The sequence below is a fragment of the Seriola lalandi genome, unplaced genomic scaffold, assembly GCF_002814215.2.
Source record: "Seriola lalandi dorsalis isolate HSWRI2012SDOR001 ecotype SW California unplaced genomic scaffold, Sedor1 jcf7180002054832, whole genome shotgun sequence".
Classification (NCBI taxonomy): Eukaryota; Metazoa; Chordata; class Actinopteri; order Carangiformes; family Carangidae; genus Seriola; species Seriola lalandi.
In genome coordinates this window covers 1351974-1377280 of record NW_019525385.1, presented here as the reverse complement: position 1 = coordinate 1377280, position 25307 = coordinate 1351974, and the positions used below count along the sequence as shown (strand labels likewise).

Sequence of the window (25307 nt, the reverse complement as noted above, 5' to 3'; positions counted from 1 at the left end):
TTAAACATGCATTCAGTGTGCCATAAATGCACAGTGCAGCCCCGTGCTCATGCAGGCAAACGTGTGTGTGTGTTTGTGTGTGTTTGTGTGCGTGTGTGCATCACCGCTGAGAAGAGACTAACGCGAGTGCATATGTGTGTGTGTCTGTTTTCCTTGCAGCCCTGCTGTCGTCGTGGTGCGAGGAGCTGGGTCGTCTCCTCCTGCTGCGTCACCAGAAGAACAGGCAGAACGAACCGCAGGGAAAAGTCCCCATGCAGCCCAGCATGAGCAGCATGAAGCCCGGCCTCACACACAGGTCAGCAGGGAGTCTCTGAGACATCTCCCGTCACTTGAATCAAGACTGCGCTTATCTCACAGTGAACCCATATTCTTAGTTCAGCTCAAGGTTACAGTTTCACCATATGTTACCAATGAGATTAAGCTTTTTTTTCCTGGAGTCAAAGAGCAGTGTAAAAGTGGAAATGGAGGAGTATCAGGGGCAAAAAAAAAAAGTGTAATGCATAAAATCAGTGTCGGCTGTTAATCGGTTGATATGACTCACTTATATTTGAATAAATTAGGTTAATATTGCAGTTTCTACTGATTTGCTTCTAGTTATTCCCCTCTGATTGTAATACAAATAAGATACATCCCATACTTTTAATTTAAATAGTTGTACTTGAGATATTTTTATTAGATTTTGATAATAGTGCAACCCCAGAGTAGATTATGAAGGCTAGTTTTTCTCTGGTCAGTTTTTCGGCCATCATTTGCAATCTTTTTCAACCTCAAAAAACGACCAGGTGTTATTCTTTTTCTTTATTCTTCCATCCATCTCAAATGTTACATTCCAGAAATGTAAACACAAGAAAGAAATAAAGAGACATTGTTACAATTAATGATTTTAAATTATTTATGACAGACAAAAGTGGCAAAACTGACTGACTGGTACCTTATATTCCCAGAGCATTTTTAAGGTGGAATTTGATGCATTCTCCCTGGATTTTAGATGATACATTCTCCCAAACTGCAGCAAATTAATTAACCAAAGCTAACCGAGGCTCACTTAGTTAAGGTGCAATAGTGTGTCTGTCTTAATTGTGGGATTATCTTGAATTTGGAGCTTATGTAATGCACATGCTAAGAAACAGAGGATTTCCATTGTTTAGAGAAGAGCCAGAATTACTTTTAAGTGGAGGTGATTTTGGGGTGGAGGGACAAGCCAACAGGGAAGTGAGCTGTGAAGTAATGTTTTTGGAGAACATTTTGTGCTCATGCCTCTCTCAAAGAAGAAGGAGAAATAGAAAGCATAGAGTTAGCCAAGAGTCCTGTTTGCCTCTGCTGAGGATCTTGGGATAATGTTGTGCCTTTATGAGGAAATATTGAGCGTGTCATCCATTCCAAGAGCTAACCTCTGAACGAAAACAAGCTGCTCTCCAAAAACAGCAGTTCCTTCCCACTCCACTGGCCACTTGCCTCTCCCCATGAGGATTTAGCTTGTTTATTATATGTTACAGACTCTCATATTTTTCCCTGATTTGTTTTAAATCTGAATGCTAAACATTCCAACTGCACGCTACCTCTCCACATCCAAAGATTTTTCCACAAAGAAATAATTTAATCATATTTAGCTTATACTGGTGTGTGTGGACATGCAACTCCTTATCAGCTCATTTGGAGCTTTTTACTCATCTCGCTGTGCAGCCATTAGCAGACATCCTGGCTGAAAACATGTTTTGAAACTGAATGCCAAACATTTCAAATTGCCTAACATTTTGGCAAGAAGAATTCCCAAATTATTCTCGTTTTTGGATGGATATGCACCTCTGTTGGCTTTCTACTGACTCTTTTCCTGGCCAGTTGAAACTTCATCTGACATCAGGCGCATGTTTGTGTTTTGATCTACTTTCCAGTGATGGGTCCTTTCCCTATGACTCTGTCCCCTGGCAACAAAACACCAACCAGCCCCCTGGGTCATTGTCTGTGGTTACAACAGTGTGGGGCGTGACCAATACGTCACAGAGTCAGGTATGTCTGTGCATGAACAGCATCCAGTCTGTAATTGTATAACACACAATCAGCGCCTGACTCAGGAGCTTTGTCTGGTTTTTTTTTTTTGGTTTTTTTTATTTAACAAACCTAATGGATAGTTTATCTTCCTGTGTGATGCTTTGTTAAATCCAGGTGCTGGGTAACCCAATGGCAAACAGCAATAACCCCATGAATCCTGGGGGTAACCCCATGGGATCAGGTATGTCTGCCAGCGCAGCAGGGCTCAACTCACCTCAGTTCAGTGCTCAGCAGCAACAGTTCCCAAACAAAGGAGGCTCCAACCAACCGTACATGCAGCAGGGCATGTACGGCAGGCCTGGCTACCCTGGAGGTCCTGGGGGATACAGCGGAAGGTAAGAGACTGAAAATGAGTTCCCTTTTTAAAAAAATCAAGCAATAGAATTTAACATAATGATTAAAACATCCGATTTGTTTTTTTGACAGTTATTCTGGAGGCCCAAACGCCCCTCCAGGAGGTATGGGAATGGCCTCCCACACACGTCCTCCTGGTGACTTCACACAGCCAGCTGCCGCTGCTGCAGCAGCTGCTGTTGCTGCTGCTGCTGCTACGGCAACAGCCACGGCAACGGCCACGGTAGCAGCTCTGCAGGAAACCCAGAATAAAGATATGAACCAGTATGGACAGGTATGATACACACCTGGTAACATGTTTACAGGTGCACCCACTTACCAGAATAGATTGTAAAATACTAATGTACACAGGAAGCTATTATCCAGCCACCTGTTGGAGACCCACAGTAATCATATTAAATGCTGAAACCTTCTGTTTTGTCTCCAGATGTGTTCATCGTTTCAAATGGGCCCCGCTCAGGCCTACAATAGCCAGTTCATGAACCAGCCAGGCCCGCGAGGCCCCCCTGGAGGTATGAATCCAGCCAGCATGGGATCAGCCATGAGCAACCCTAATATGAGCGGGCCTCCCATGGGCATGAACCAGACTCGCACCCCAGGCATGGGGCCTTTCGGTGGTCACGGCCAAAGGATGCCCCAGCAGGGGTATCCTGGAGGACCTCGACAGGGAATGCCCATGCAGGGGATGAAGAGGCCGTATCCTGGGGAGGTGAGTGGAAAGATCATTGTGGAAATTATGTGTCTTATAGCACCTCCAACATGTGTTTAACTTCTTTTCCTTTAACTTTCACCTTCGAGGCAAGTTACGGGGGACAGCAGTACGGGCCAAGCAGTCAGTTCCCACCACAGCAGGGGCAGTACCCCACATCAAATGCCTCCAGGCCGCTGCCCTCTCCTAACTACCCCGGTCAGAGGATGCCAGGGCAGCAGGGCCAGGGACAGTACCCTCCTGGCATGCCCATGGGCCAGTATTATAAGGTGTGTGACATTATTCCATTTATCCATCTGTCCATTTTCTACAACCTCTTCCTACTCAGGGACATTTTATAGCACATTTTGGCACAAACAGTATCTGCTTTGTGCTATAAAAACTATATCAAATTGTTATTGCTTCTTATTTCCTTAACAGCAAGAGCCCTTCAATGGTCAGAGCACCAACTTCTCTGGAGGTGGATACTCCTACGGTCAAGGAAATGGGGTACGTTTTCACTTCCTATCCAAAAAAAGAAAAGTTCCGTTTGTTAAATGTAGCATGCCAAGACATTTGTATTAGATTTGAGTCAGTCATGTATGTGAAATGAATTATGCAGATGTTTTCATTATTGCTCTTTCCTGCCTTTTACAGCCCCCCAGGCCTGGTAACTACCCCCACTCCCCGGTCCCTGGAAACCCCACACCGCCTATGACCCCAGGAAGTAGTATTCCTCCGTACCTGTCGCCAAACCAGGATGTGAAACCCCCGTTTCCACCCGATATGAAACCAAATATGACAGCACTTCCGCCCCCTCCGAGTGAGTACCCCACAGCAGTCCTTAAACAACTGGTTCATTTGAGGCATGTTTGCTTTTATCCTTGTGCCTCTTTTATTCCATCTGTCACACTGCGGGACTTTACCAGAGTTAGATTCAAAGTTGAACTCCCCTGTTTCCTTTCCGTCTCTGCCAGATAACCCCAACGAGGAGCTGCGGCTGACGTTCCCAGTCAGGGATGGAGTCGTGCTGGAGCCATTCCGCTTGGAGCACAACCTGGCTGTCAGCAACCACGTCTTCCACCTTCGACCCTCCGTCCACCAGACCCTCATGTGGAGGCAAGAACCACCACACGCTTCCATTACATCTGCACATTTCCTCTCATTAGTGCACAGTCTGTACAACAATCTCATGTTGCACTAAAGCAGCTCTCTGTACGTTTGGTAATTCAAGACAATTATAATATCAAATATTGTTCCAACTTACAGCACAGAATCCTCTTTAAAAATGAACTTGTATCTAATAATTGCAATAGTTGCTATAATACTTAATAATTATTAAATGTCTGCATTTGTGTGGTTGTTTCAGGGAAATGAATAATGGAGAGACATGTATTGTTCCGATAATGTGTTCAAGTTCTGTCTATTGTTTAATTAAGTAGTTTGATTTGACTCCACACAAATGTGATGGACATCACATAACGACCATGAAATGTATCCCTGATTATGAATCTTTTAGCCGTACGTCTTTCAATTCTTTCACATGCATAGAGGAGTGTTCTGACTGGATGTTACAGACATGCCATCTCTTTTGATATATCAATTCAAAATACATATTAAATTACACATCTTTCATCCTCTGGTCATGCACATATATTGTTGTAGTAACAGATTGTTCTAATCTAGCTTAAGGTGTTTTTCTGAATATTACCGCTGACCGCCGACTCTCTGGTCTTGTTACTCCTTCAGGTCAGACCTTGAGCTGCAGTTTAAGTGCTACCACCACGAGGACAGGCAGATGAACACCAACTGGCCCGCCTCCGTCCAGGTCAGCGTCAACGCCACGCCCCTCACCATTGAGAGGGGAGACAACAAAACCTCCCACAAACCCCTGCACCTTAAGCACGTATGCCAACCTGGGAGAAACACCATCCAGATCACCGTCACCGCCTGCTGTTGTGTGAGTACCCAGTATAAAAGACAATGTACAACCTTAACAAAAACATCGGCTGGGATCTTTTTCACAGAAATGACTGAACGCTGTTCAGTGTATGCCTGTACATAGACTTGATGTTCAGCTGTCTGTGTTAACTCTGTTTGTTTTCATGTTCTTGTGTTGCTTTGCAGTCCCACCTGTTTGTGCTGCAGCTGGTCCACAGGCCATCTGTGCGATCCGTCCTCCAGGGGCTCCTGAAGAAGAGACTCCTTCCTGCAGAACACTGCATCACCAAGAGTATGGCTCATTCTGTCTCTTAGCGTAGTTAATATGCATAAGTACATCTTAATTACGCGGGCGCACACCTGTTCCTCTTTACGTTTCGCTTTGAAATATATCATGTAAGTACACCTGCGATCTCATCAACTTCCGTCTCAAAATACTTTCTCTTCTCAGTTAAGAGGAACTTCAGCAGCGTGGCGGCGTCAGCAGGCAACACCACTCTTAACGGCGAAGACGGCGTGGAGCAGACGGCCATTAAAGTGTCGCTGAAATGTCCCATTACCTTCCGACGCATCCAGCTACCTGCACGAGGGCATGACTGCAAACATGTCCAGGTTTGTTCAGATTTAAAGAGGCGGTAAATGTTTGGTAACGGAAAGAAATCTTTTGAAAAAAACTGTGCTGTGAATGGGAGAAGACGATTCTAATGAGCGTTTGTGATGTTGTTCTTCACAGTGTTTTGATCTGGAGTCCTACTTACAGCTTAACTGTGAGAGGGGGACATGGAGGTGTCCTGTGTGCAAGTAAGTGAAAAGTGTTTTTTTTTTTAGGAGGATATAAAGATGGGATCACTAATAAAGAATTCCTCTCATAGATTATATCTATTTTTTTTCTCCTTTCAGTAAAACAGCATTATTAGAAGGTCTGGAGGTGGACCAGTACATGTGGGGAATCCTCAATGCCATCCAAAAGTAAGCTTCTTCTATTTCACCAGCTAAAAGTTTGAGTCCATTATTTCAAAACTTAACCAACACATTCTGCTTTCTCCTCTGACAGCTCAGAGTTCGAGGAGGTCACTATAGACCCAACATGTAGCTGGCGACCTGTCCCCATTAAATCTGAGCTACACATCAAAGAGGATCCTGACGGACCGCTGGCCAAACGCTTTAAGACCATGAGCCCCAGTCAGATGACCATGCCCAATGTGATGGAGATGATCGCCCAGCTAGGGCCCGGTCCTGGTCCAGGACCTGGACCTGGCCCCGGACCAGGTCCCAGCCCCTACCCTCCACACCCTGGTCAACATACTAGTGGCAACGGGGGAGATTACCCAGGGGCAGGTAAAAAAAAACAAAAAACAAAGTAGCCAGCATCCTGCTGTGTAAATGAATAACAGGATAGTCAGCTCATTTGTTGGAAAAGTGAGCTGTTTTGCATTTTACAACAGAAACCACTGATGTGTCTCTAGTGCATTAAACAAAGAAACAGCCTAAAGGAGATTTTTATGCCGAACCTGTTTTAAAATGTTGTCAGCTCATTGCTCTGATAAAAGTTTCATAACAGCCAAAAAGTGGAACTTGTGTATCCTGTTATGCAACTACTTTGAAAAGGTAACTTTCTCCAACAGCAAGAATTTATCAAAAAGTCAGCCAGGCCAAACTTTTGACAAAAAGCGTTTGTTCTTTTGTTCCTCAAGGCAACAGTTACCACAGCCAAGGAAACTTTGACTTCCCTCACGGGAACCCCTCTGGTGGTGGAGTTGGAGGAGGTGGTGGTGGTGGAGGTCCCCCTATGAATGACTTCATCCATGGCCCCCAGCTCTCTCATCCCCCAGATGGACCCGGTGGTCTCCTCTCCCAGGACAAGCCCCTGACCCACGGCATGAATGATGCAGTAAGTAGGGTCGACTTCCAGCGCCGCTTGCTTTCCCATGCCATTGTACCGATTAAGTATTTTTATGGGGACAGTATATCACTATACAATCTAGTTGGTTTAAATTAGGATTATGTTTGGGCTGACTTTTAAATTTGATATATCTTATTCATTTGATGCTAGGTTATTTTGTACCTGGAGCATAATTTGTTACCTCAGTTTGTAGAAGAAAATCTCCTGACAATCTGTGCCATACTGAAAAAAGAGACTCAGATTTGTTATCTGAACAAGGTGCAGCCTGTGCCTGTAGCCAGCATGTGTGCTCAGTCATGCTCACATGCTCATGTCACCGTATAATGTTGCAGCTGCACATGTCTGCTGATCACAGCTTCCATTTAGAAGGCCTGTTCCATATTATTCACGCTGGAACTCATTTCGCTTTTCCTCTCCTTCTTCCCATGCAACACACCCAAACACACCCCCCCCCCCCCCCCCCACATCACACCTTTAACACTCTCTCCTTCACTCTCTATTCCTCTCTCACTATTTCTTTTTCCTTATTTTTCACTCTCCATCTCTCTCGCTCTCTGTCCTCTCGCACCTGCAGATGTCCCATCCCGATCAGTCCCATAACTCCATGCAGCAGAGCTTGCATGCGTCTCCCCACCCTGGCAGCCAAACAGGGCCGCCCTTACATCACAGTGGCCAGTCAGGGCAGCCTTTGCATCACAGTGGCCAGTCATCGCAGCCGCCTCGCCAGTCGCAGCCTCAGCCGCAGCCTCAGCAGCCTGGGCAGAACAGTCACCCACACAGCGATCTGAACTTTAACCCCTCCTCAGATGGGCAGATGGGTCAGGGAGCCCAGGATATGCCTGAACCCTCCCTGGATGTAAGTGTGTTGGCTTTGTGCGCCATAAGCTACCTGTTAACAGCTAACATTGTCTGCTGCAGCTGCTCTCATCTCTTTGCTGTGTGCTCTGTTTGTGTTTGACTCTCAAATTGCTTCTGAGCAGTGGTAGCTGTGTTTACGTGTACAATAGCTTCAAGAGACACTTGAGCATGATTCAGAGTCATCCAGTGTCAGAAAGATAAACATGTTTTCACGGTATGTAGCCTTTCCACTCATTTTCTCTTTCTTGCTTTTTATCCACAGCTTCTTCCAGAGCTTGCCAACCCAGACGAGTTACTATCATACCTGGACCCCCCCGACCTTCCCGCCAACAGCAACGACGACCTTCTCTCCCTCTTCGAGAACAACTAGTCCCTCACCTCCCCTACAAGCCCTCCTGCGCCTACAGGAGTGGTGACGTGTTTGACTGTCCGTCCACAGACACTTCACCCACCTCCGGTCGTCACTTCAAGCAGCTTCCTGTGCTCACGCACGCACACACATACACAATCTCTCGACAGATAATGTGTGGCATAGGAGCCCGGCTATAAAAGAGGCACCTGTTTGGGAACTCCAAAGGGGAAAGCAGGAATGCCACTCATCCCCGTACTCCCTTTTCTTTTCCTCCTGTAAAGATTCCACGCACCAGTTCCACCGCCTCTGACTCGAAACATGCCATTTACAGCCATGTTGGCGGGCACTAAAGTGATATTATATATATACATATATGATATTTGTGACTTTTCAACTGAAAACTGTGCAGCTATAATCATCATGTGTAACAACACGGAGGAGACCGGAGCCTTTGTGGGCTCTAGGAAAAGTGTTGTAGCTTTGTTTTATTGTTTGTTTGTTTGTTTGTTTTTAATTATAATTTTCCTTTTGTGAAAAAAGATAAGTCCAAGGGAATTATTGTCTTGTAAGAATGTTTTTATCCTGTTGGAAATGTGTTCTTCCAAAACTTTGGCACATGCCATGCCCTTTGACCCACAGACTTCCCTGTGTGTGTGTGTGTGTGTGTGTGTGTGTGTGTGTGTGTGTGTGTGTGTGTGTGAGTGAGAGAGTGTGTGAGAGACAGTTGAATAACTAGAACTCATCAGAATCAGAGCACTGAAAGGACGAGCTAAAATGTCCTCCAGTGTCAACATAGGAAAAGAGCGCACGTTGTGCAATGTAGTGGGTGTGTCAGTGTGTGTATATACATGTGTGTGTCTGCGTGTATGTTTACGTGTTCCCTTTTGTTTGCCTGCAAGCGTATGTGAAAGACAGTGGGGGGAGAGAGTTTGAGACAGAGGAGGGAAGAAAAATATTGAATGGAAGACAGATAAAACAATCCACTTTCTCCACCCTGTCTGCAGTTTGTATTTGTTGTACCGTTTCGCTCGTCCTCATCAAATTCAGCACCATTTTGTTCACAAGTGCATGTGTGCCAACGGCTCCTGTTGTCTTTGTCCAGCCTAAACGTGCTTGATCAAATAATTTTCTCTCTTGTCTTTATATTTATTATTTCATTTCAAATTGGCCTGTTTTTTGTTTTGTTTTGTTTTGTTTTTTGTTTTTTTACTGTTGTCCTTTTTTATGTGTTTTATCTTTGTCCCACATTGAAATGAATCAGATACACATCACCAAAGTTGTCCTATGCTTTTTGTAAGGATTTGGGCCTGGATATTATGTTGGTGTAAGAGCAGGATTTCAACATCCTACAGACGTCTACAGAACATTTTAAATCGCTGTATTTTATAGAAACGTCTGTGTGATTGTACTGATCTTTCCTTTTGTTGTTTTGTTACTGTTGAACTGCATCTTTTTGGGAAAAACATCCTGCATGATCCAACAGTGTTTCCAGAGCTGTTGTATATACCCTTTGTGAATACTTTGTGACTGTACAGTACTGTACCTATCTATTACTGCAACTACATGGTACTGTATGTCTGTCGAGGACTACACATACTCACACACACTCACAAACACACACAGAATCCCCTCTAACCAGTCCAACATTGTAACGAATTGATCCAAATGCACTCTCACTGGCCTTGTGTTAAGTACCTGTGTATTGTGAACAGTTTTTCCATTACCCTGTGACAATGCATCAGCAAAAAGGAATATTTGAATTATTCAGCAGGCAAGTTGTGAGTTATTTTAGTTTTATTTCATATATGTATATACACACACATATATATATGTGTGTATATATATATATATATATATATATATATATATATACATACATGTATGTGTATATACTGTATATGTATGTGTGTGTGTATATATATACTGTATGTATGTATGTATATGTATATGTATACACATATATATCTACAAATTAGCAGTTTTTTCTGTGTAAAAGATTGCAGCTTAGAGGTCCAAATTTCTCCAAAATGTATTTGTTTAATATTATTGGAACAAGTGACCTCGTCCTCTTTATTTAAAGTGAGAATGTGCAAAATGTCCTCTGAATTGTTTTGAGGCCTGATAATGAGCTTTTGATAACCATACTTAGCAAAAATGTGTGAATATGATTTGTGTATTTTCATCACATTTTATATTGTTTTAAGTTATTATTTTTGTCCAGTGTTTTTTATGACAGGTATAATTTGGTTTACACAGTTTTATGCAGTACCAATGAATTACATACATACAATACAATGGATTTAAAACATACTATATGCAGATAAAAATTCCCCCATTTGAGATTTGTAATCCATTTGAATAATCAAATGTGGCTTTACTGGCCTTCAGAGTTGATTGAATCACCCGCATATAACACAGTTGAAGGATCAGATGTTGTTTGTTTGTTTGTTTGTTTAAATGTTTGTTAAAGACAATGCACTGCCGCATTGGGATATTTTATTTCCCTACACAGTGTGTAACTGTAACTGTAACCTGTCACAAAATCACACCTAGTAATTTGAGCGACACAAATTGTCTGATTGCAGACATTGGAAATTGAGTTGAGGATTGGAAAGAGAATGCAATTAATATTGTAAATTGAAATTTTGGGGGAGACCCCTCCTACTTGCATTACAAGGATAGGTTGTGGCAGAGGGTTGGGGGTGGGGGTTGGGGATATAAGGGATACGTGTATATAATGTAAATGACAAATAGAGACACGTTAACAGAAATGTATTCATTTTCTCCAGGGGGAGTGTGCATAGTGTATTTAGAATTTGTAAAGCTTGCATCCTCCTGTCAAGACATTGAATTGGGAAAATGTGTTTGATTGCGTCTGTGCAGACCTCTCTAACCACGCCTGTTCATTTATGTAAGATACTTTATGTGCCCCTCCACGTGGGGTTTCCAAGAAAAAAAGACATTTTTCCTTTGTGTAATATTAAACTTCTGTGTATTTCTCTATTACCTGTGTACTTTATAAAGGTGCTAAAAAAATTATTAAAACCTTTTGAGGTATAATTGGGACTTGGAGACATTGAGCTTTGAGTGGCTCTTAAGGGTTGTTTCCAAATTTACAGTTTGTAAAAAATTTTGTCAAATTTATAATTTTTATGCAATTTGGCAAAATATGCTATAAGGTACAATCTGAAGTGATTGGCACTACAGGTGGCAGTTGTCTCTTTGGTTTTGTACATTCTATGTACAATCATTTCATATTCTAAACTGGTCAGAAAAACATTGTGATTTTTAGTCTTGCAAATCTGTATGTAGTTAGATGACGTGACATCCTAATATTTATCTAATAAATATGTATTCAGATGAAACACAATTAATGGCCTCTGCGTCTTTTGACATACATATATATAATAATATATTATGTATTCAACTTTATATACCTAGAATAAATACTATTTGCAATTACAGTAATTTAAAAATCATCACACATGTTAATAGTGTGTTTTTACAGGCTTGAATAGCACAGAATAACCAGTAGGCCTTTGTCACTGAAGACATTTTTACATCACATCACAGTAAGAACAGCATAGATGTAAATAATAAAATGAATGATGGTTGAATATGGGTATAATAATGGGTGCTGGTGTTGCCCTTAATATTATTTGTATCACCTGTGCTTTTCCTACTATAATAGGTCAAAATGTCAGCTGTGAAAAAAGGTCCACTTCATTAGTTAATTCATAAACTATTAGTAAAAGGACATTGTTTAAATGTAGAAAAAAAGTGATCTCTTATCCTGTGAGCAGAAATTAACACTGAAAGAAAGTTGATTCAATGACTGTGGCAAACAATCAGCAAATTTTATCTCAATTAATTAGTCCAATTACAGATTGGAGCTGTAGAAATTACTGTGGGCCTCCAAGCAATTTTGTGATTAATCCAAGGGGCTTCAAGTGTTCCAGTTAAACAAAACATAAGATTACATACTGTAGTCTATGGCTGGATTAGATCAATGTACCTGAGATTGCAATACTAATGATGCTGATGATAAAGTTCCTTCTTGATTAAAAATACTTGTACAAGGCAATAGTCAACTTTTGCAACATATGATATGTTGGAAGCATCATTTGAAAATACTGATATTTACATTATGACTGTACACCTCAGTCATAATGCCTGTAATGACTGTAAATAAATGAAGACAGCATGTACTTGAAAATAAACAAATACATTTAAATTTTGTCAAAAAAAGAAGAATAGATAAATACTTATAATTAGCAAATGTCTTTATTTTTTATTTTCAAACTAACATATTTACACATTTATTTATTAATTCATGTTTTAATTAATCATGGTCATTTATTTATTAGAATTCATAATATACCCCATACTGTTTTTCATCACAGTGAGTTATTTAATGCAAGAAAACAGCAATGCAAATTACACAAATGCAAATGATATCAGAATGGTGAGGTTCCTTTTCAGTACCCGCTACTTGAAATGTAAATATGACTGGCAGAGAGGAGCACTGTAAAATTAGCAAATGTCCTTAGTCATTCCAATAACCTCACATTTCTATAGAAATCAAGAGGAAATCTACATAAACAGTTGATTAACTGCATCATTTACATCCAATCGATGGAGATGATCATTTATATTGTGGAATTATGTTGACACAAGTAAAATGTTACTCAAGAGTATTCAAAAGATTATAGAAATACAAAGTATAAATAAGTAAAAATGTAGAAATATTAGTTCAGCAGTCAATGATTCTTCGCTTAATCACTCTTCTTGAACCAGACAGAAATTCAGAAACTTTTTTCTCCCCTTACAGCGTTCACTGATACAGAAATAGTTAAAGTAGAATTTAATAGTTCAATACTGACCAAAGGAACGCCAATCTCAGAAAAAGAATCTCATACAACTCATACAAGGTCAGTTACGTGGTGTTTCAGGAACTTTCACACAATATACTGGCCTTCCTCAGTGAAGTTGCTCAGTTGTCATGGGGATAGTATAAAAAGTATAAAAGCATACAATTTGAAACCCATGAAAACTTCATCAGAAATAAACAGAAAGTGCACATTTTGTGAGATTTTAATTTTGTCAACAACTTATTCGTGCTGTTTTACTTCCTGAACACGTGGTGTCGCTGTTTGTTTTACGCCACGCACATACAGTCAACGTCGCTGCGACGTCACACGTAAACACCATCACAGCGAGCAGCACCCATGGCCTGCAGGTCCTGTTCACCCTGTCAGCCGAGCAGCGATGATACAAATAAAAAGCCGCATGAGATACAGCGCGCTGGGCATCGCCGCTGCAAGGCTGGTTTCCTCCGGTCCCACCAAAAACCCAGTGGTGTTTTTGGACATCGAGGCCGACAGTGAGTCTCTTGGAAGAATAATCATTGAGGTAGCCAGCTAGCCTCTCCCTGGCCTGACCAGCAGCATGTCTCACTCTCGTCAAATACACGCTCACAAGGGCAGTGCATTCATGTAAACATTCATCCATGAATTTGAATGTGATTTGTATTATCTTGCAGTTGAGTGCAGATGTCGTGCCAAAAACTGCAGGTATGTTTAACCACGTCTCTTTAAACAATAACTACTGAACATCGAAACCCTTAAGCTGCCCTTGGCTTTTGCTGATACTAATAAAAATAAGTGTATTTCAACAGAAAACTTCAGAGCACTGTGCACTGGGGAACATGGCTTTGGATACAAGGGATGTGTGTTTCACAGGGTCATACCAGATTTCATGTGTCAGGTAAGATTAACAGTGAAGACAGTGTTCACATAAGTGTTTACCATGTTGTGTCTTAATGCACTGTGTTTTCTGCTACAGGGAGGAGATTTCACAAAACACAACGGCACAGGAGGAAAATCTATATATGGGAAAACGTTCAAGGATGAAAACTTCAAATTAAAACACACCGGTCCAGGTACGTCTCCACAGCTTCACTTCCACAGTTACTACACCACTCAGTTTAGAGGACACAACAAACTATTCTTCATCCATCCATGATGCGTATTTGTTACAGCTTACAGCTTTGCGTTCATATCTATAAGCTAATTAAGAGTTTTAAGTGTGTGACTGCTAGAAAAAACAGTTTTTCCAACCACATTTGAGGCTCTTGTGTAATTCTGAATCAAATGGTCAATTAAATAGGAGATAGACAGAAAATGAATCAACAATTTTCTTTAGTCACATATCAAGCTAATATGTCAAATATTCTCTAATTCCAGTCTCTAAAATGTGGGGATTTCAAACATTTTCACCATTTTCTGACATTTTGAGGACTAAATTAGTAGTCAATCAAAAACAATAATCAACTGATTAATTGATATTGAAAATAATTCTAATTAGCAGCCCTTATCTTGTTTATATTATGACACATGCCACTTTGCCAGCTTCTTAACAGTATTATTTGATAGATTTTTAATTCAGCTGCCTCTCCACTAGATGGCGGTGCCTAATGTCATGCAGCTTTAAAACTTCTGGCTATATGCATTCTGCAATCCCCAGGTGAATGACCTACTTTTTAGTGAGTCAACAAGCACTAATCAAAATAATTCCTTTCTTCAATAAACCTAGTCCATATGCTGATTATTTGGTACTTCATTTGAAAGTGTTGCATAATCACAGTCTGCGTCAGATTCAGAGAAAAGATGCAGGCCCTTCTCCTAACACAGTTATTGACTTGTGTCATGCTTCCTTTTTGCCACAGTCAGGCCTAAATGTGACTGAATCAGTGGTAAAAGGAGGTCAAGATCTTGTTGACTGCATCACATTAAATTGATTTACTTGCCGTCTTTTCGATCTCTGCAGGAACTCTTTCCATGGCAAACTCGGGGCCAAACACCAACAGCTCCCAGTTCTTCATTTGCACGACTAAAACTGAATGGTAAGTACTCGGTAGAACTTTTTAATCAGTCACCTCAGCATAGCCGCTCTGAGTCATCACTTGCTGAATTCACATTTTGTCCCTCCTTTGACAGGCTTGACGGTAAACACGTGGTGTTCGGGCAGGTGAAGGAAGGTATGGACGTGGTAACTAAGATGGAATCCTTTGGTTTACACGATGGCGGCGTGATCAAGAAAATTGTCATCACTGACTGCGGGGAAATCAAATAACACCTAAGATTGCACAGGGACTTCTGTGGGGTGACTCACTATGCAGCCATTTGGTATTTACTTTATCTGTCCTCCCGTTTTCATGATACTTTCAAGGAGGAGCTGTCACAGGTGATCCTGTTCTTCCCTAAAATATGATATTTCTACCGTGGATTACAATTTTAAAAGATCCGTAGATTTAGCTTCAAATCATCAGATATGACAAGTTTACATTGCGTGTTTGCTTATAAATAATGCTAACAATGGAAAGACTGGTAGTTACACTGGTACATTTTTATCTTGGCTCTTACTGATCTCTTGTTTTTCTACATTTTACCTTGACCCAGAAAGTTGTTGTTGTGCGATTACTCTCTATTTCCTGCCAAATAAATGAACATTTTCAGATTTTACTAGCTCTGGTCCTAGTACAGGACATTTGCTCTCATGTGCCACCAACCCCGCTGGTTTTAAAGCTTCCTGGAAATGATCCAGCAGCTTTTTTTAGACAGCGGCTCTCCACCACGACTGACTTCCTGTCCATCAGAGCAGGATGTGACATCACGTGACATCCACCTACAGTGGAGCTGAAGTATCACATGAAATCAGTTGACAGATGATAGACCTGTGGGCTATAGCCTCATTGGACACAGACGATTTAATCTGCTGGAACCATAAAGGAACCTGAAAATGTCTTTAGCTTGTATGTGGGCTGCTCTTCCTTCACAGCCTCTTTAATTCGAAACGCAGAGTGTTCGGAGGAGAGTGAGAGAAAGATAGAGGGAGAGAAAAGAAGGCCCGGACATGTCTGAAGGCCAGAGACTGGGTGGTGCCTCTTATCGAGCTAATACTTTATGAAAGTAAATAATGAAGCGACGTGAAAAAGCAGCTCTTGCCCCTAAATGAAACCATATGCGCACTGACCTTCCACCGTTTGTTTGAATTCTCAGATTACATTGTTGCTATAGAGACTTTGCAGCTCTCTCTCTGTTTGAGCTAGAGATGTTGTAACAAACTTGATATAATTTGGGTCCCCACCCTCTGGTTTAGTTTTAGTTATTTGGAATGCATGTCCAATATTGTGCATGGAAACTTGGCTCGAGAGGCGGCAGTGCTGCGGCCAACGTTTAATACACATGCAAAACAATGACATCTTTACAACTGGTACAAACTGGTTCTTCTGCTGTAAATGTCTACATTTATCAAGCAGCACCCATGTCAGCTGGGTGTCCTTTTTTGTGTGTTTTGGTTTTCCTGTCCACAGTTTGACCCAAAGTGTTGAAATTGGCTCCTATCACCTCGATGTGTCTGTTATCTTTTCAGCACTTTCACGGAAAGTGAGGGAAAAAGTCCCTCCTTCTTCTGTGTTACACAACAGCCATGAATAATCCATTGGACAGTTCTTTTATCATAATCTATACGCTTATGTAAGGCTTGGAGCTTGCAGTCAAAGACACAGAACAGAGTGATGATGAAAACATATACTCTCTGTAATGAATATTATATGGACAGGAGCTCCACAGAAAACAATGTGTTGCTTTTGGCAGAAATAAAACTCCAGAGTGAACACCTCCCAGTTACTGGTTACAAAAATTCAGCACAGGATCCAAACAAATGAAAACCACATTATCCAAGCAGTCCTAATTCAATATGACTTTTATTCATCAAACCTTCGACAGCTCTATAGAACTAAAATGTTTTCCCAACTAACAAATAAGGCACATTTTGGAATGCCGTTTTATGGACATGAAAAACAGACCTGTGGTCTACTCTCTAAACCATGACTGTCCTTGTTTCCCAAAATCATTGTCTTCCCAACCTCACGCCTGTGTTCTGTCCAATTCAAATATTACATTATTGCAATATTGCATTACAAACATCTCAAGTGATACAGACAGCAAAGAATACAAACATAACTTTCCAAATTGACCACATAAGTGTTAACACATTACATTCAGTAAATATGTATTATTCATAGAGGCTACACTAGCAGTAAATGAAATACTTCACGCCTAATAACAATCAGAAGTTGCTGATAACGTTAACAGCATGTACTGAAGAAAACTACCGTAAAGTATTTAAATAAGTATACATTGCACAAAATAATATTTCTTTCCAAACCAAACACATGCACATGCAAACTCTAAAATAGTTCTTTGTCACACACGCTTTCTTGACAAAAAGTATACACTCCCTAAACTACTAATAACACCATAACATTTTATAATAGTTTCTTGTCATTGCTGCTTTAAGCAAACTACATCTCACAGTTTAACGTGCTTATACAGTGGTGAGTATCCGTCACTAATTATTAAAAAAAAAAAAAAAAAAAAAAGATTTCTGCATGTTAACACAACATATCTTCATAATATTGTAGTTACTGTTTACAAAATGAATACATGCGACTCTATGGATGTAAATGGCAGCTCACAATTAGTTACAGATAGCAACTGAATAACATTGTGGGTTATTCAACACTGATAACATCATAAAACAAAACACAAAAATACAATGGCTTATAATTGAGAAAGGGTATTAATTATGTACCAGCTGTTTTTTTTTAATAATATTCTATGTAGACATCAATATTTCCTTCTTAGTGTAACTTTGTTGCATATTCTATACAAAAAGTGTTGTAAAAAATCTTTCCATAAATATTTCTGCAGGATAACCCCTCAGATTATTGTAAAACATAAAGAAAAAACAAAAAAACTCCCAGCTTTGTTTATTTCTCAGCAATAGGCCCTTCTTCACACACACAAAAAAAAAGCTTCAATATTGCATAATGCTTCAAAAGAGCTAATATCCTTGAAAATGATGGCCATCAAATATATACATAAAACAGTCTATCTTTGTCAGGGAAATAACTCTTGAGTTTTTGCAGATTGCTTTAAAATTTTCAACATCTATTAAGTGTTCCAAAATACACATCTCATTCATAGAAAATAACAAATTTGAACTGAAAAGGTACTAGAAAAGTCAAGTATATGTAATTCAAGACACTACGTCTGAAAGCAGTGATTTCTTTTTTTCAAATGTATTGTATCAGCTGCTTCCATTGGCTCTTGATTTGCCATTTAAAATGGCCTCCTCATAACATGTCTCTGGGCGGAATCGAACTCTTCAACAGGATTTCTCATTTCTATTTTACCAGAAGTCTGTGAATCACTATAATGTTGTTACTTGTTTATGAGGTTAGTTATAAGGCATCATTGGTATCTTTTCCTCTCACTGGAGCCACATTGTATGACAATAAGGTTCAGATGTAAAGACCTGTTAGGTTAGTCTCATCACACAAAAGAAAGCAAAAGAAAGACGATGTTAACAGTAAGAGATATGGATTGTTCCCAGCAGTGGCGGGGCCATAAGGAGAACCTTTCTTTTGGATTAAGCGCAACTGCCAATTCTATCTTTTAAAGGGGCACTTCACCAATCACTCCTGAAGTTCAGGTTACTTATCACAGGGAGTCCTGTGCTGAGTGCGAAAGACAGTTGTATAATGTCTTTTGTGGCTCGCGAGGAGGTTTGTCGAGTCTGAGGAAATAGCCCTGATGATGTCAGGGTGATGTCATCATGGCTATCTCCACTTGGGCGTGGAGACACATTTTTAAGAAAAAGCCTGTGTTACAAACGGGGGGTGTGGAGTTTTAAACGTGTATGCATTTACCAGACAGATGCTATTAAGTTGCATTATGGGAAAGGTAGGATCCAAGCTTGAGACATACAAAGGCCTAAAAGCAAGGATATCTCAGGCTCTGCTGCATTGATTTAGACTTTTCTTTAGTGTCTCTTGGATGCCTCTTAACTTTGTGGAACTTCAGTACTAACTCGCTGGAGTGCCCCTTTAACTTTAGAGGTGGGATAAATGATAATTTCCCAGAACTGTAAGGTACCATTATCAGCCACTGCAATCTCTCCCACTAAGGCAAGTGACCATGTATATTTCTTGAGAAAATCCATGGTTCCTTAGATAAACATAACTACAATAGATAGAAAAAACAAAGAGTGAGGTCCACAGTTTGATGTGCGACTCCGTTCTGTTGTGAGGATCGACTGAGGAATAACGTCTCTGTTGATACTCCATGACAACAGACCACAGGAGGATTGTTATTGCCAGCTGGGAATGCTGGTTCAGCCTATGCCTCCAACTCAGCAAACCTTGTTGAAGCGAACACCCACCATGCCAGTTCAAACTGCTAATAGAGGAACTGTCATATTCTTGTCCTTTGTCACATATCGAACCTGCATTAAACTTCTTATGCACCACAGTTACCACATGCACATATATTACTCCAACTCTGAGCCTTTCCCCATACGTCTTTTCCAAATTTCGAATGGCCTCCTAGTCTTGATACTTCAGAGGGATTTAAATCTTTTTAAGGCACATACAGTATATTACAGTATAAAATATAGTCAACCAGCTTCTATAAGGCTAGAAATACAGTACATATAAAATAGTTCACAATTCCTATAACAAGGTTCCTTGAAAGGCAGGTTTCTAAAAAGTCAAAACTACATTAATTTCCTCTGTAGTGCTTTAGGTCTGCACAGTGATCTATGTAAACAGGATGTGCACTTCTCTTTCTTTAAAGACATTGGTTTATAATTGTAGGCCCCATAAAAATGAATGCGAGTGTAAACTTATTATACTTATCACCACTTTCAATATCCTTGAATCTTCAGCATCACCACATCACAAATCAGCCCTTCTACTGTATATTAAATCCTATTGTTTTTCTCTCAACCAACCTAAAAATCATTGCGATTCTCCAAAGCTTCACCTCTCTCTGGACACTCTTTATGCAGCAATCAGCTGTTGGACATAGTTTTGAAGGGTGCAAGCCCTTGGAAATGTTTCCATTTAGCTTCACTGACTCCACTAAGGCTGCCAGGCATCAATTGGCACTAAAATGTGATCTTAAATGTCTTTCTGAACCTCTTCCAAACAAACATCTCCTTTGTATTTTACTAATTCTAAATCTAATCAGGCTTTACATGTGAACAGTTTAACCTCTAAAGTCATGTTTCATAATGCTAATTAAATTATGGCGAGCAGTTCATTTTTTCAACTGCTTTAAAAAAGAATAGAATATTCGGCACTGGCAAGAGACTGTGGGTGGCGAGATAACTGTTACTGAAACTATTGTTGTTTTCCTATGGCTCCTTCTCAGTTGACTTTCTTGTGATTTCAACTGAACGCAACTTACCTATCTGACATCTGTACCTATCTAAAACTATAGATAATAGAGAATTTGTGTGGCAACAAAAATACTCTAGGGAGGATGACTGAAACCTTATCTGTTAGCAACGCACTAAATCTAGACGAGGAGCGACTACGCAACTGAACCTACAGTAGTTTCTAAAGACACGTGGAAGCAGTTACACAATAATGTGATATACAAACATACAAAAAAAAAAAACATTTCTTTATGTCCCAGTTAAAATTCAAATTGCACACTAGACAACAAGAAAATAAATAGGCCAAATGTAAGCTAGGGATGTATGGCACTTTATCCCTCGGTTAATTCACAGTTATAATAAGATGTGCTGTTGACCCTAATACGGCAAGACGTCACAGGCCTCCTATACATTAAACCATTGTGAGAGGCCCAGGTTAAAATGTTCATCACATTAGCACACACTTCACTTGGCAGGGAAATGAAAGGCAGATCTCTGTAAACACAAAGCCAACAAACGCCAAGGTGAGGTAATCTATTGAGACCAAATACTGTCAGTGACACCAAATACATGCCTGTTGCTAATTCATCATTACGATGATTAGACGTTGTTAAACATCGAGTTGGATCAGTGGGGTTATATGGTTTCTGATACATGAGACACACAAAAGTCACTGATTTTGGTAAGTTTTTGCTTTTGATGAAGAGCACTTAAACAGATATGATCCTATGTTAACGTGTTCCTCTCATTCCTGGATGTAATCATCAATACTGTCAATGGGAAAAAAAGGCATAATGAATAAAATCTGTGTTCCACAGGGGGGTGGGGGTTAAGCAGAGGGACAGAAGGTTTATTTGCTGTGGTTGGAGAGGAAAGGAATCAAAGAGAAGAGGGGATTAGAGCTACCATCTATATTTGAGGCTTCTGAAAGACAGAGGGGAAAACGTGAGGAGGAAAGGACGCCATGTTGTGTGCAGGGCAGGGATGAGGGAAACCTGGGTGTGGACTGGGCAGGGAGGAAGTTAACAGCCTCGATGGAGGAAGAGCGACAGGACTTGGGACACAAAAGGTGCTCTCTGACTCGGAGTCGATGATTATTGCACACGGCGGCAGTAGTAGCCCAGGACTTTACATTTCTCGCACAGGTGTTGCGGGTGCTCCTTACTCTGGTCAGAAACATCCAGGCCATCCGGCTTCTCTAAAGGGCGCTGAGGATAGAAACAGAGGACCAGTAATGAGTCATATTAAACGCTGGAGAAAGTTGCGCGCACACAGTTTTTGCAAGCAGTTTATTTGGCACCAGATTCAAATCAGCTATACGCCCAACTTCTTTGGAATCGAACTTTACTCCCATATTTTTCACAGACCAGACTTGTACTAAACACAATTAGCTGCAGAGATATGGCAACACACCATCTGCTCTGGAAACTTGCAGTACACTTTAACAACCTGGTATTAAAGAGAAAGATCCAGTATGCATTTGATCATGATGACCTGTATGGAAATATCACCAAACTGCTGCAGCAATGGCTGTCTTGGAATCATTATTGAGGACAAAGGGAATCTATCGGGGGGCCAACACTTTAGGAGGTTATTTTAACAATCTGTCTGGAAAATTTTATTTCTCATCTATTGTTCTTGTCTTGTTGGAGATTTTTACAAAATCGCTATTTATTCCAAGCAGCCTAACTAAAGGAAACCAGGTTACCGTGGGTCACTACAAGGAGATATTTCAGTCGTCCGCTAATGAGTCTGCCAGGAAGTATTGAGACTTTACTATCGGTGCGTCAAAGACATTCGGTCCTTGAGGAAAGCTGGAAAATCTGATGCATATTTTATGGGGTCCCCTTGGTGATTTGAGTGAGCTAGGTTCAAGCGCCTTTGCTGCAGGCATCTTCCCTTCTGAAGTGTCCTTGAGCAACAAGCTTAAGCTCAAGGGAGTCTACTCTGGAGCTGAAGCTGCAGTCTGACCTCTTTCCATTTGGAGGGAAGTGAAAAGAGAAATTTCCCCCCGCAGCGATCAATAATACACAACATTATTTGGTATGTGTGTTTGGAACAGAAGCAGGAATCATGAAAAAAATCTAGGTTTTGTTTGAGTCGCGGGTGTAGGGTTGGTTTCAGAAGTGTTGAAGTGTGAGTTGAGGGATCTTCAACCAGACAAAAAACAAATAATATATGTAAATGCTATTTAACTATCGAAATCGTTCTTTGTGCAACATAATAATTTGAAGCCAATTTATTTTCTGTTATTAATCCACTTATCCTAAACATTTTATGTAGTTTCACTGATAAAGAACTGAGACTGAGATACTACTGTTTTAGATCAGTAAGTACAAGAAAAAGAAAATAACAAACATGCAACAACTTAAAGACCTTTCCCAATCACAAAATAACATATTCACTAAAAATCAGTTGCTGACTCAATAGCACTGTCCTTTGCTGCCCTATACATTTACATTACATTTACTCATTTGGCAGGTGCTTTTATCCAAAGCAACTTACAAGTGAGGGACATCATTAAAGTTTCAGTGCAGAAGTAAAACTTGGCTTAAGTACTACTATAGCTTTGAATGTGGTTCCAGTTGTAGTCATGTAAATCCTTTCCCCAAAGACTGCAGTGGAGGGTGAGTAGTTTTTAAGTCATGAGTAGTATCTGCAAAGCTAGCGCTAAATAAAGTTAAAGCAGTATCTATGTAGCCTGAGAGGCGAAACCAGGGGCAAAAAAAATTCCACTCCTAGCAAGTCAGGAACTTTCTAGCCCTAGTCACTAATTGTCACTGAATCAGCTTTAACTGTCAGTTAGCATGTTTGTTAGCTTTGTATTAAAGGTGCAATAATAATTCAGAGTTAATTCAAAAAAACTGAATTTGTACCATCGACCCCTGTCTTGTGAGCACTCTGCTTTTGTGGAGCAGTTTATACTCCGACGGAATAGGGCTAAATAAAGATGGATGAAGCAACGGCTAATAAGCTACATTGGCTTCCTCCATTGTGGGCACTTTCTTCCCTCAAAGGTCAGCGCTGTCATGACAACTTGCTTTTGATCAATGGCGGAAATTCATGTGTCAAAGTTCAGCAAAGTTAAATTCAGTTTGAAATCTGGATTGTGGCAGCTGGGCAGCAAGGGAACACTTTTTAGAGAGATTATAGACAGTGAATCAAACTAAAACTGTGGGGAGGCAAAAATATGATTTTTGAAAAGTAAAGGGGTGGGGGCATGTCCTCATCATCCCCAGTGGAAATTATACCCTTGGCTGGCTTGCACCAAATGCACTGGGCGTTCAAGAAATATTTTTCCCAGCCAAGAGGGACAAATATTTTATACATGTGGATGAGATTGGAAAATACATACTGTATTCAGTTCAATCATGGAAATACTCGGGGAGGGAGGGAGGGAGCCTTGCTGAGAGGCTGTGCTCTTTGATACTCGAGGACACAGAGGTTAGTGGTCCATTTCAAATGCTGACAGGGGGGAAATATGTTAAGTGGGTGACATTGCAAATGCAGGGAATTTGCCTGCCTGTGTGCAGCTTTGCCACAAGACAGGGGCAGAGAAGAGGGAGGTTTTTCTCACCAGTGGACTTCATGGAACAAAATGGTTTTGAGTGAGAAATACTTAAGTACTGGCAATGTGAATGCAGTCTTCCACTCATGCTTTTCAAAGGGTATAGTTAATATCCTTGGTTAAGATCTCACATTGATGAATATGCAAGTAAACAAACAAAAGATTTGGAATAAATGATTGCATTAACTTGCAATTGTCTGGGAATTTTGCAACACCTTGCCAGAAATTTAGAGTAAATTTGTCGAGCAGCGTCCCTTTCCTGCTTCATTTCATGTAAGTGTTAACAGAGTTGAGCATGTCCAGCCATGGTATTCAGAGAACGAGCGGGGCCTCAAGCAGTAATCCTAATTTTATTTCAGGAAGTGGAATTGGAAGAATGTGGAAAAGCATAAATATTAAAAGATGAAGCATGAGGATAAATATAACTGGAGCTGAAGAAAACAGGGTGGATTCTTTCTGAGGCCATCCACCTCTTTAGTCAACAGGCTGTAAGGAACATTTAAGCTAAACAGACAGCTCACCAGCACATTAATTCCCTCTGAGTGTTTGCTGTTTGGAAAAACACTCTGCAGCATCTTGGTGAATATGATTTTACTTTTTCATATTATTGAATGTGAGAGGAATTTCTGCAGCTGTGAGCCTCAATTACCCCGGAGGTATTTTGTGTCTGCGAGCCATTAATAAAGACATATTTGTTTTAAAATTCGATGACATTCAGTAAATAATCCCAAACTTTTATCAGTAAGGAAATGTAATTAGTTTATTCAGTGCTGGTTTATGAACATGGAGGAAAAAGCAGTTGTTGTGGTATGATTTTTATTTTACTTTAATGAGGCCATCTGGAATATCCTCAAGACTATACACAGCCACGAAAGCCAGGGTCTGGACTCAATCTACCACTTAAACAAAGTGTGAGTAATGTTTTTTCTCTAAAACTTTAAAATGCTCAGAGAGTGAGCGTCGTACTGTAGGTTGAAGTACCTGTTTGTGTGGATAGACGTTGATGTGGCATTTGATACATTCTTGTCCCATGTTGGCCCACGAGTTGCCACTCATCCACTTCCTCTTACACTTAGGGCACTTGTACTCTCCAAAGCATCTCTTCTTCCCCTGGTAGGGTGTCAGCCCTTCACCTTTGGGTCTGGCCTGTACAGAACAAAGCAAGGTGAATAAGAGACCATTACTTTTACATTCTTGGCCGAATAAATACAACTTTGGTTAGTTTTAGTGTTTTTTCAATCAGGGTAGAAGGACATTTTTAAGAGAACCTCTTGCATTCAATAATACATGGTGAGCTCTGACAGCA

The 25307-nt window shown here is 40.5% G+C and overlaps 3 protein-coding genes across 8 annotated transcripts in view; 2 read left to right on the top strand and 1 right to left on the bottom strand.

Annotated features, from left to right (window-relative positions):
- zmiz1a (zinc finger, MIZ-type containing 1a) overlaps positions 1–11515 on the top strand; it is a 99306-nt gene extending 87791 nt beyond the window's left edge. For 5 of the 6 annotated variants that reach the window (XM_023426626.2, XM_023426625.2, XM_087179378.1 and 2 more), the window contains 18 exons: positions 160–295; positions 1893–2007; positions 2164–2384; positions 2476–2677; positions 2831–3112; positions 3202–3381; positions 3533–3601; positions 3749–3914; positions 4069–4210; positions 4841–5051; positions 5219–5324; positions 5484–5644; positions 5766–5833; positions 5933–6001; positions 6087–6370; positions 6727–6923; positions 7510–7791; positions 8056–11515. In XM_023426626.2, the coding sequence (XP_023282394.1) occupies positions 160–295; positions 1893–2007; positions 2164–2384; positions 2476–2677; positions 2831–3112; positions 3202–3381; positions 3533–3601; positions 3749–3914; positions 4069–4210; positions 4841–5051; positions 5219–5324; positions 5484–5644; positions 5766–5833; positions 5933–6001; positions 6087–6370; positions 6727–6923; positions 7510–7791; positions 8056–8163 (2999 nt within the window). In that variant the 3' untranslated portion in view covers positions 8164–11515. The remainder of the gene's footprint in view (positions 1–159; positions 296–1892; positions 2008–2163; positions 2385–2475; positions 2678–2830; positions 3113–3201; positions 3382–3532; positions 3602–3748; positions 3915–4068; positions 4211–4840; positions 5052–5218; positions 5325–5483; positions 5645–5765; positions 5834–5932; positions 6002–6086; positions 6371–6726; positions 6924–7509; positions 7792–8055) is intronic. The other variant, XM_023426627.2, reaches the window with a different exon arrangement.
- Positions 11516–13345: 1830 nt separating this feature from the next.
- On the top strand, positions 13346–15668 carry ppifa (peptidylprolyl isomerase Fa). Its single transcript, XM_023426643.2, has 6 exons — positions 13346–13557; positions 13688–13718; positions 13823–13911; positions 13990–14086; positions 14974–15049; positions 15144–15668. Exons 1-6 carry the CDS (start codon positions 13414–13416, stop codon positions 15277–15279), a joined length of 573 nt encoding a protein of 190 aa, XP_023282411.1. The 5' UTR covers positions 13346–13413; the 3' UTR covers positions 15280–15668.
- A 1225-nt stretch (positions 15669–16893) lies between these two features.
- The window catches only part of zcchc24 (zinc finger, CCHC domain containing 24), a 35407-nt gene continuing 26993 nt past the window's right edge, over positions 16894–25307 (bottom strand). Inside the window, exons 3-4 of the mRNA XM_023426641.2 lie at positions 24983–25147; positions 16894–21641 (exon numbers count right to left, since the gene is read on the bottom strand). Coding sequence (XP_023282409.1) covers positions 21528–21641; positions 24983–25147 — 279 coding nt within the window. The 3' untranslated portion in view covers positions 16894–21527. The remainder of the gene's footprint in view (positions 21642–24982; positions 25148–25307) is intronic.

Bases quoted from the DNA above. Each gene is read 5' to 3' on its own strand.
- ppifa (XM_023426643.2), top strand. From the start codon at position 13,414: ATGATACAAATAAAAAGCCGCATGAGATACAGCGCGCTGGGCATCGCC. The intron at 13,558-13,687 runs GTAGCCAGCTAG...ATTATCTTGCAG, and splicing joins TTGGAAGAATAATCATTGAG to TTGAGTGCAGATGTCGTGCC. The intron at 13,719-13,822 runs GTATGTTTAACC...GTATTTCAACAG, and splicing joins TGTCGTGCCAAAAACTGCAG to AAAACTTCAGAGCACTGTGC.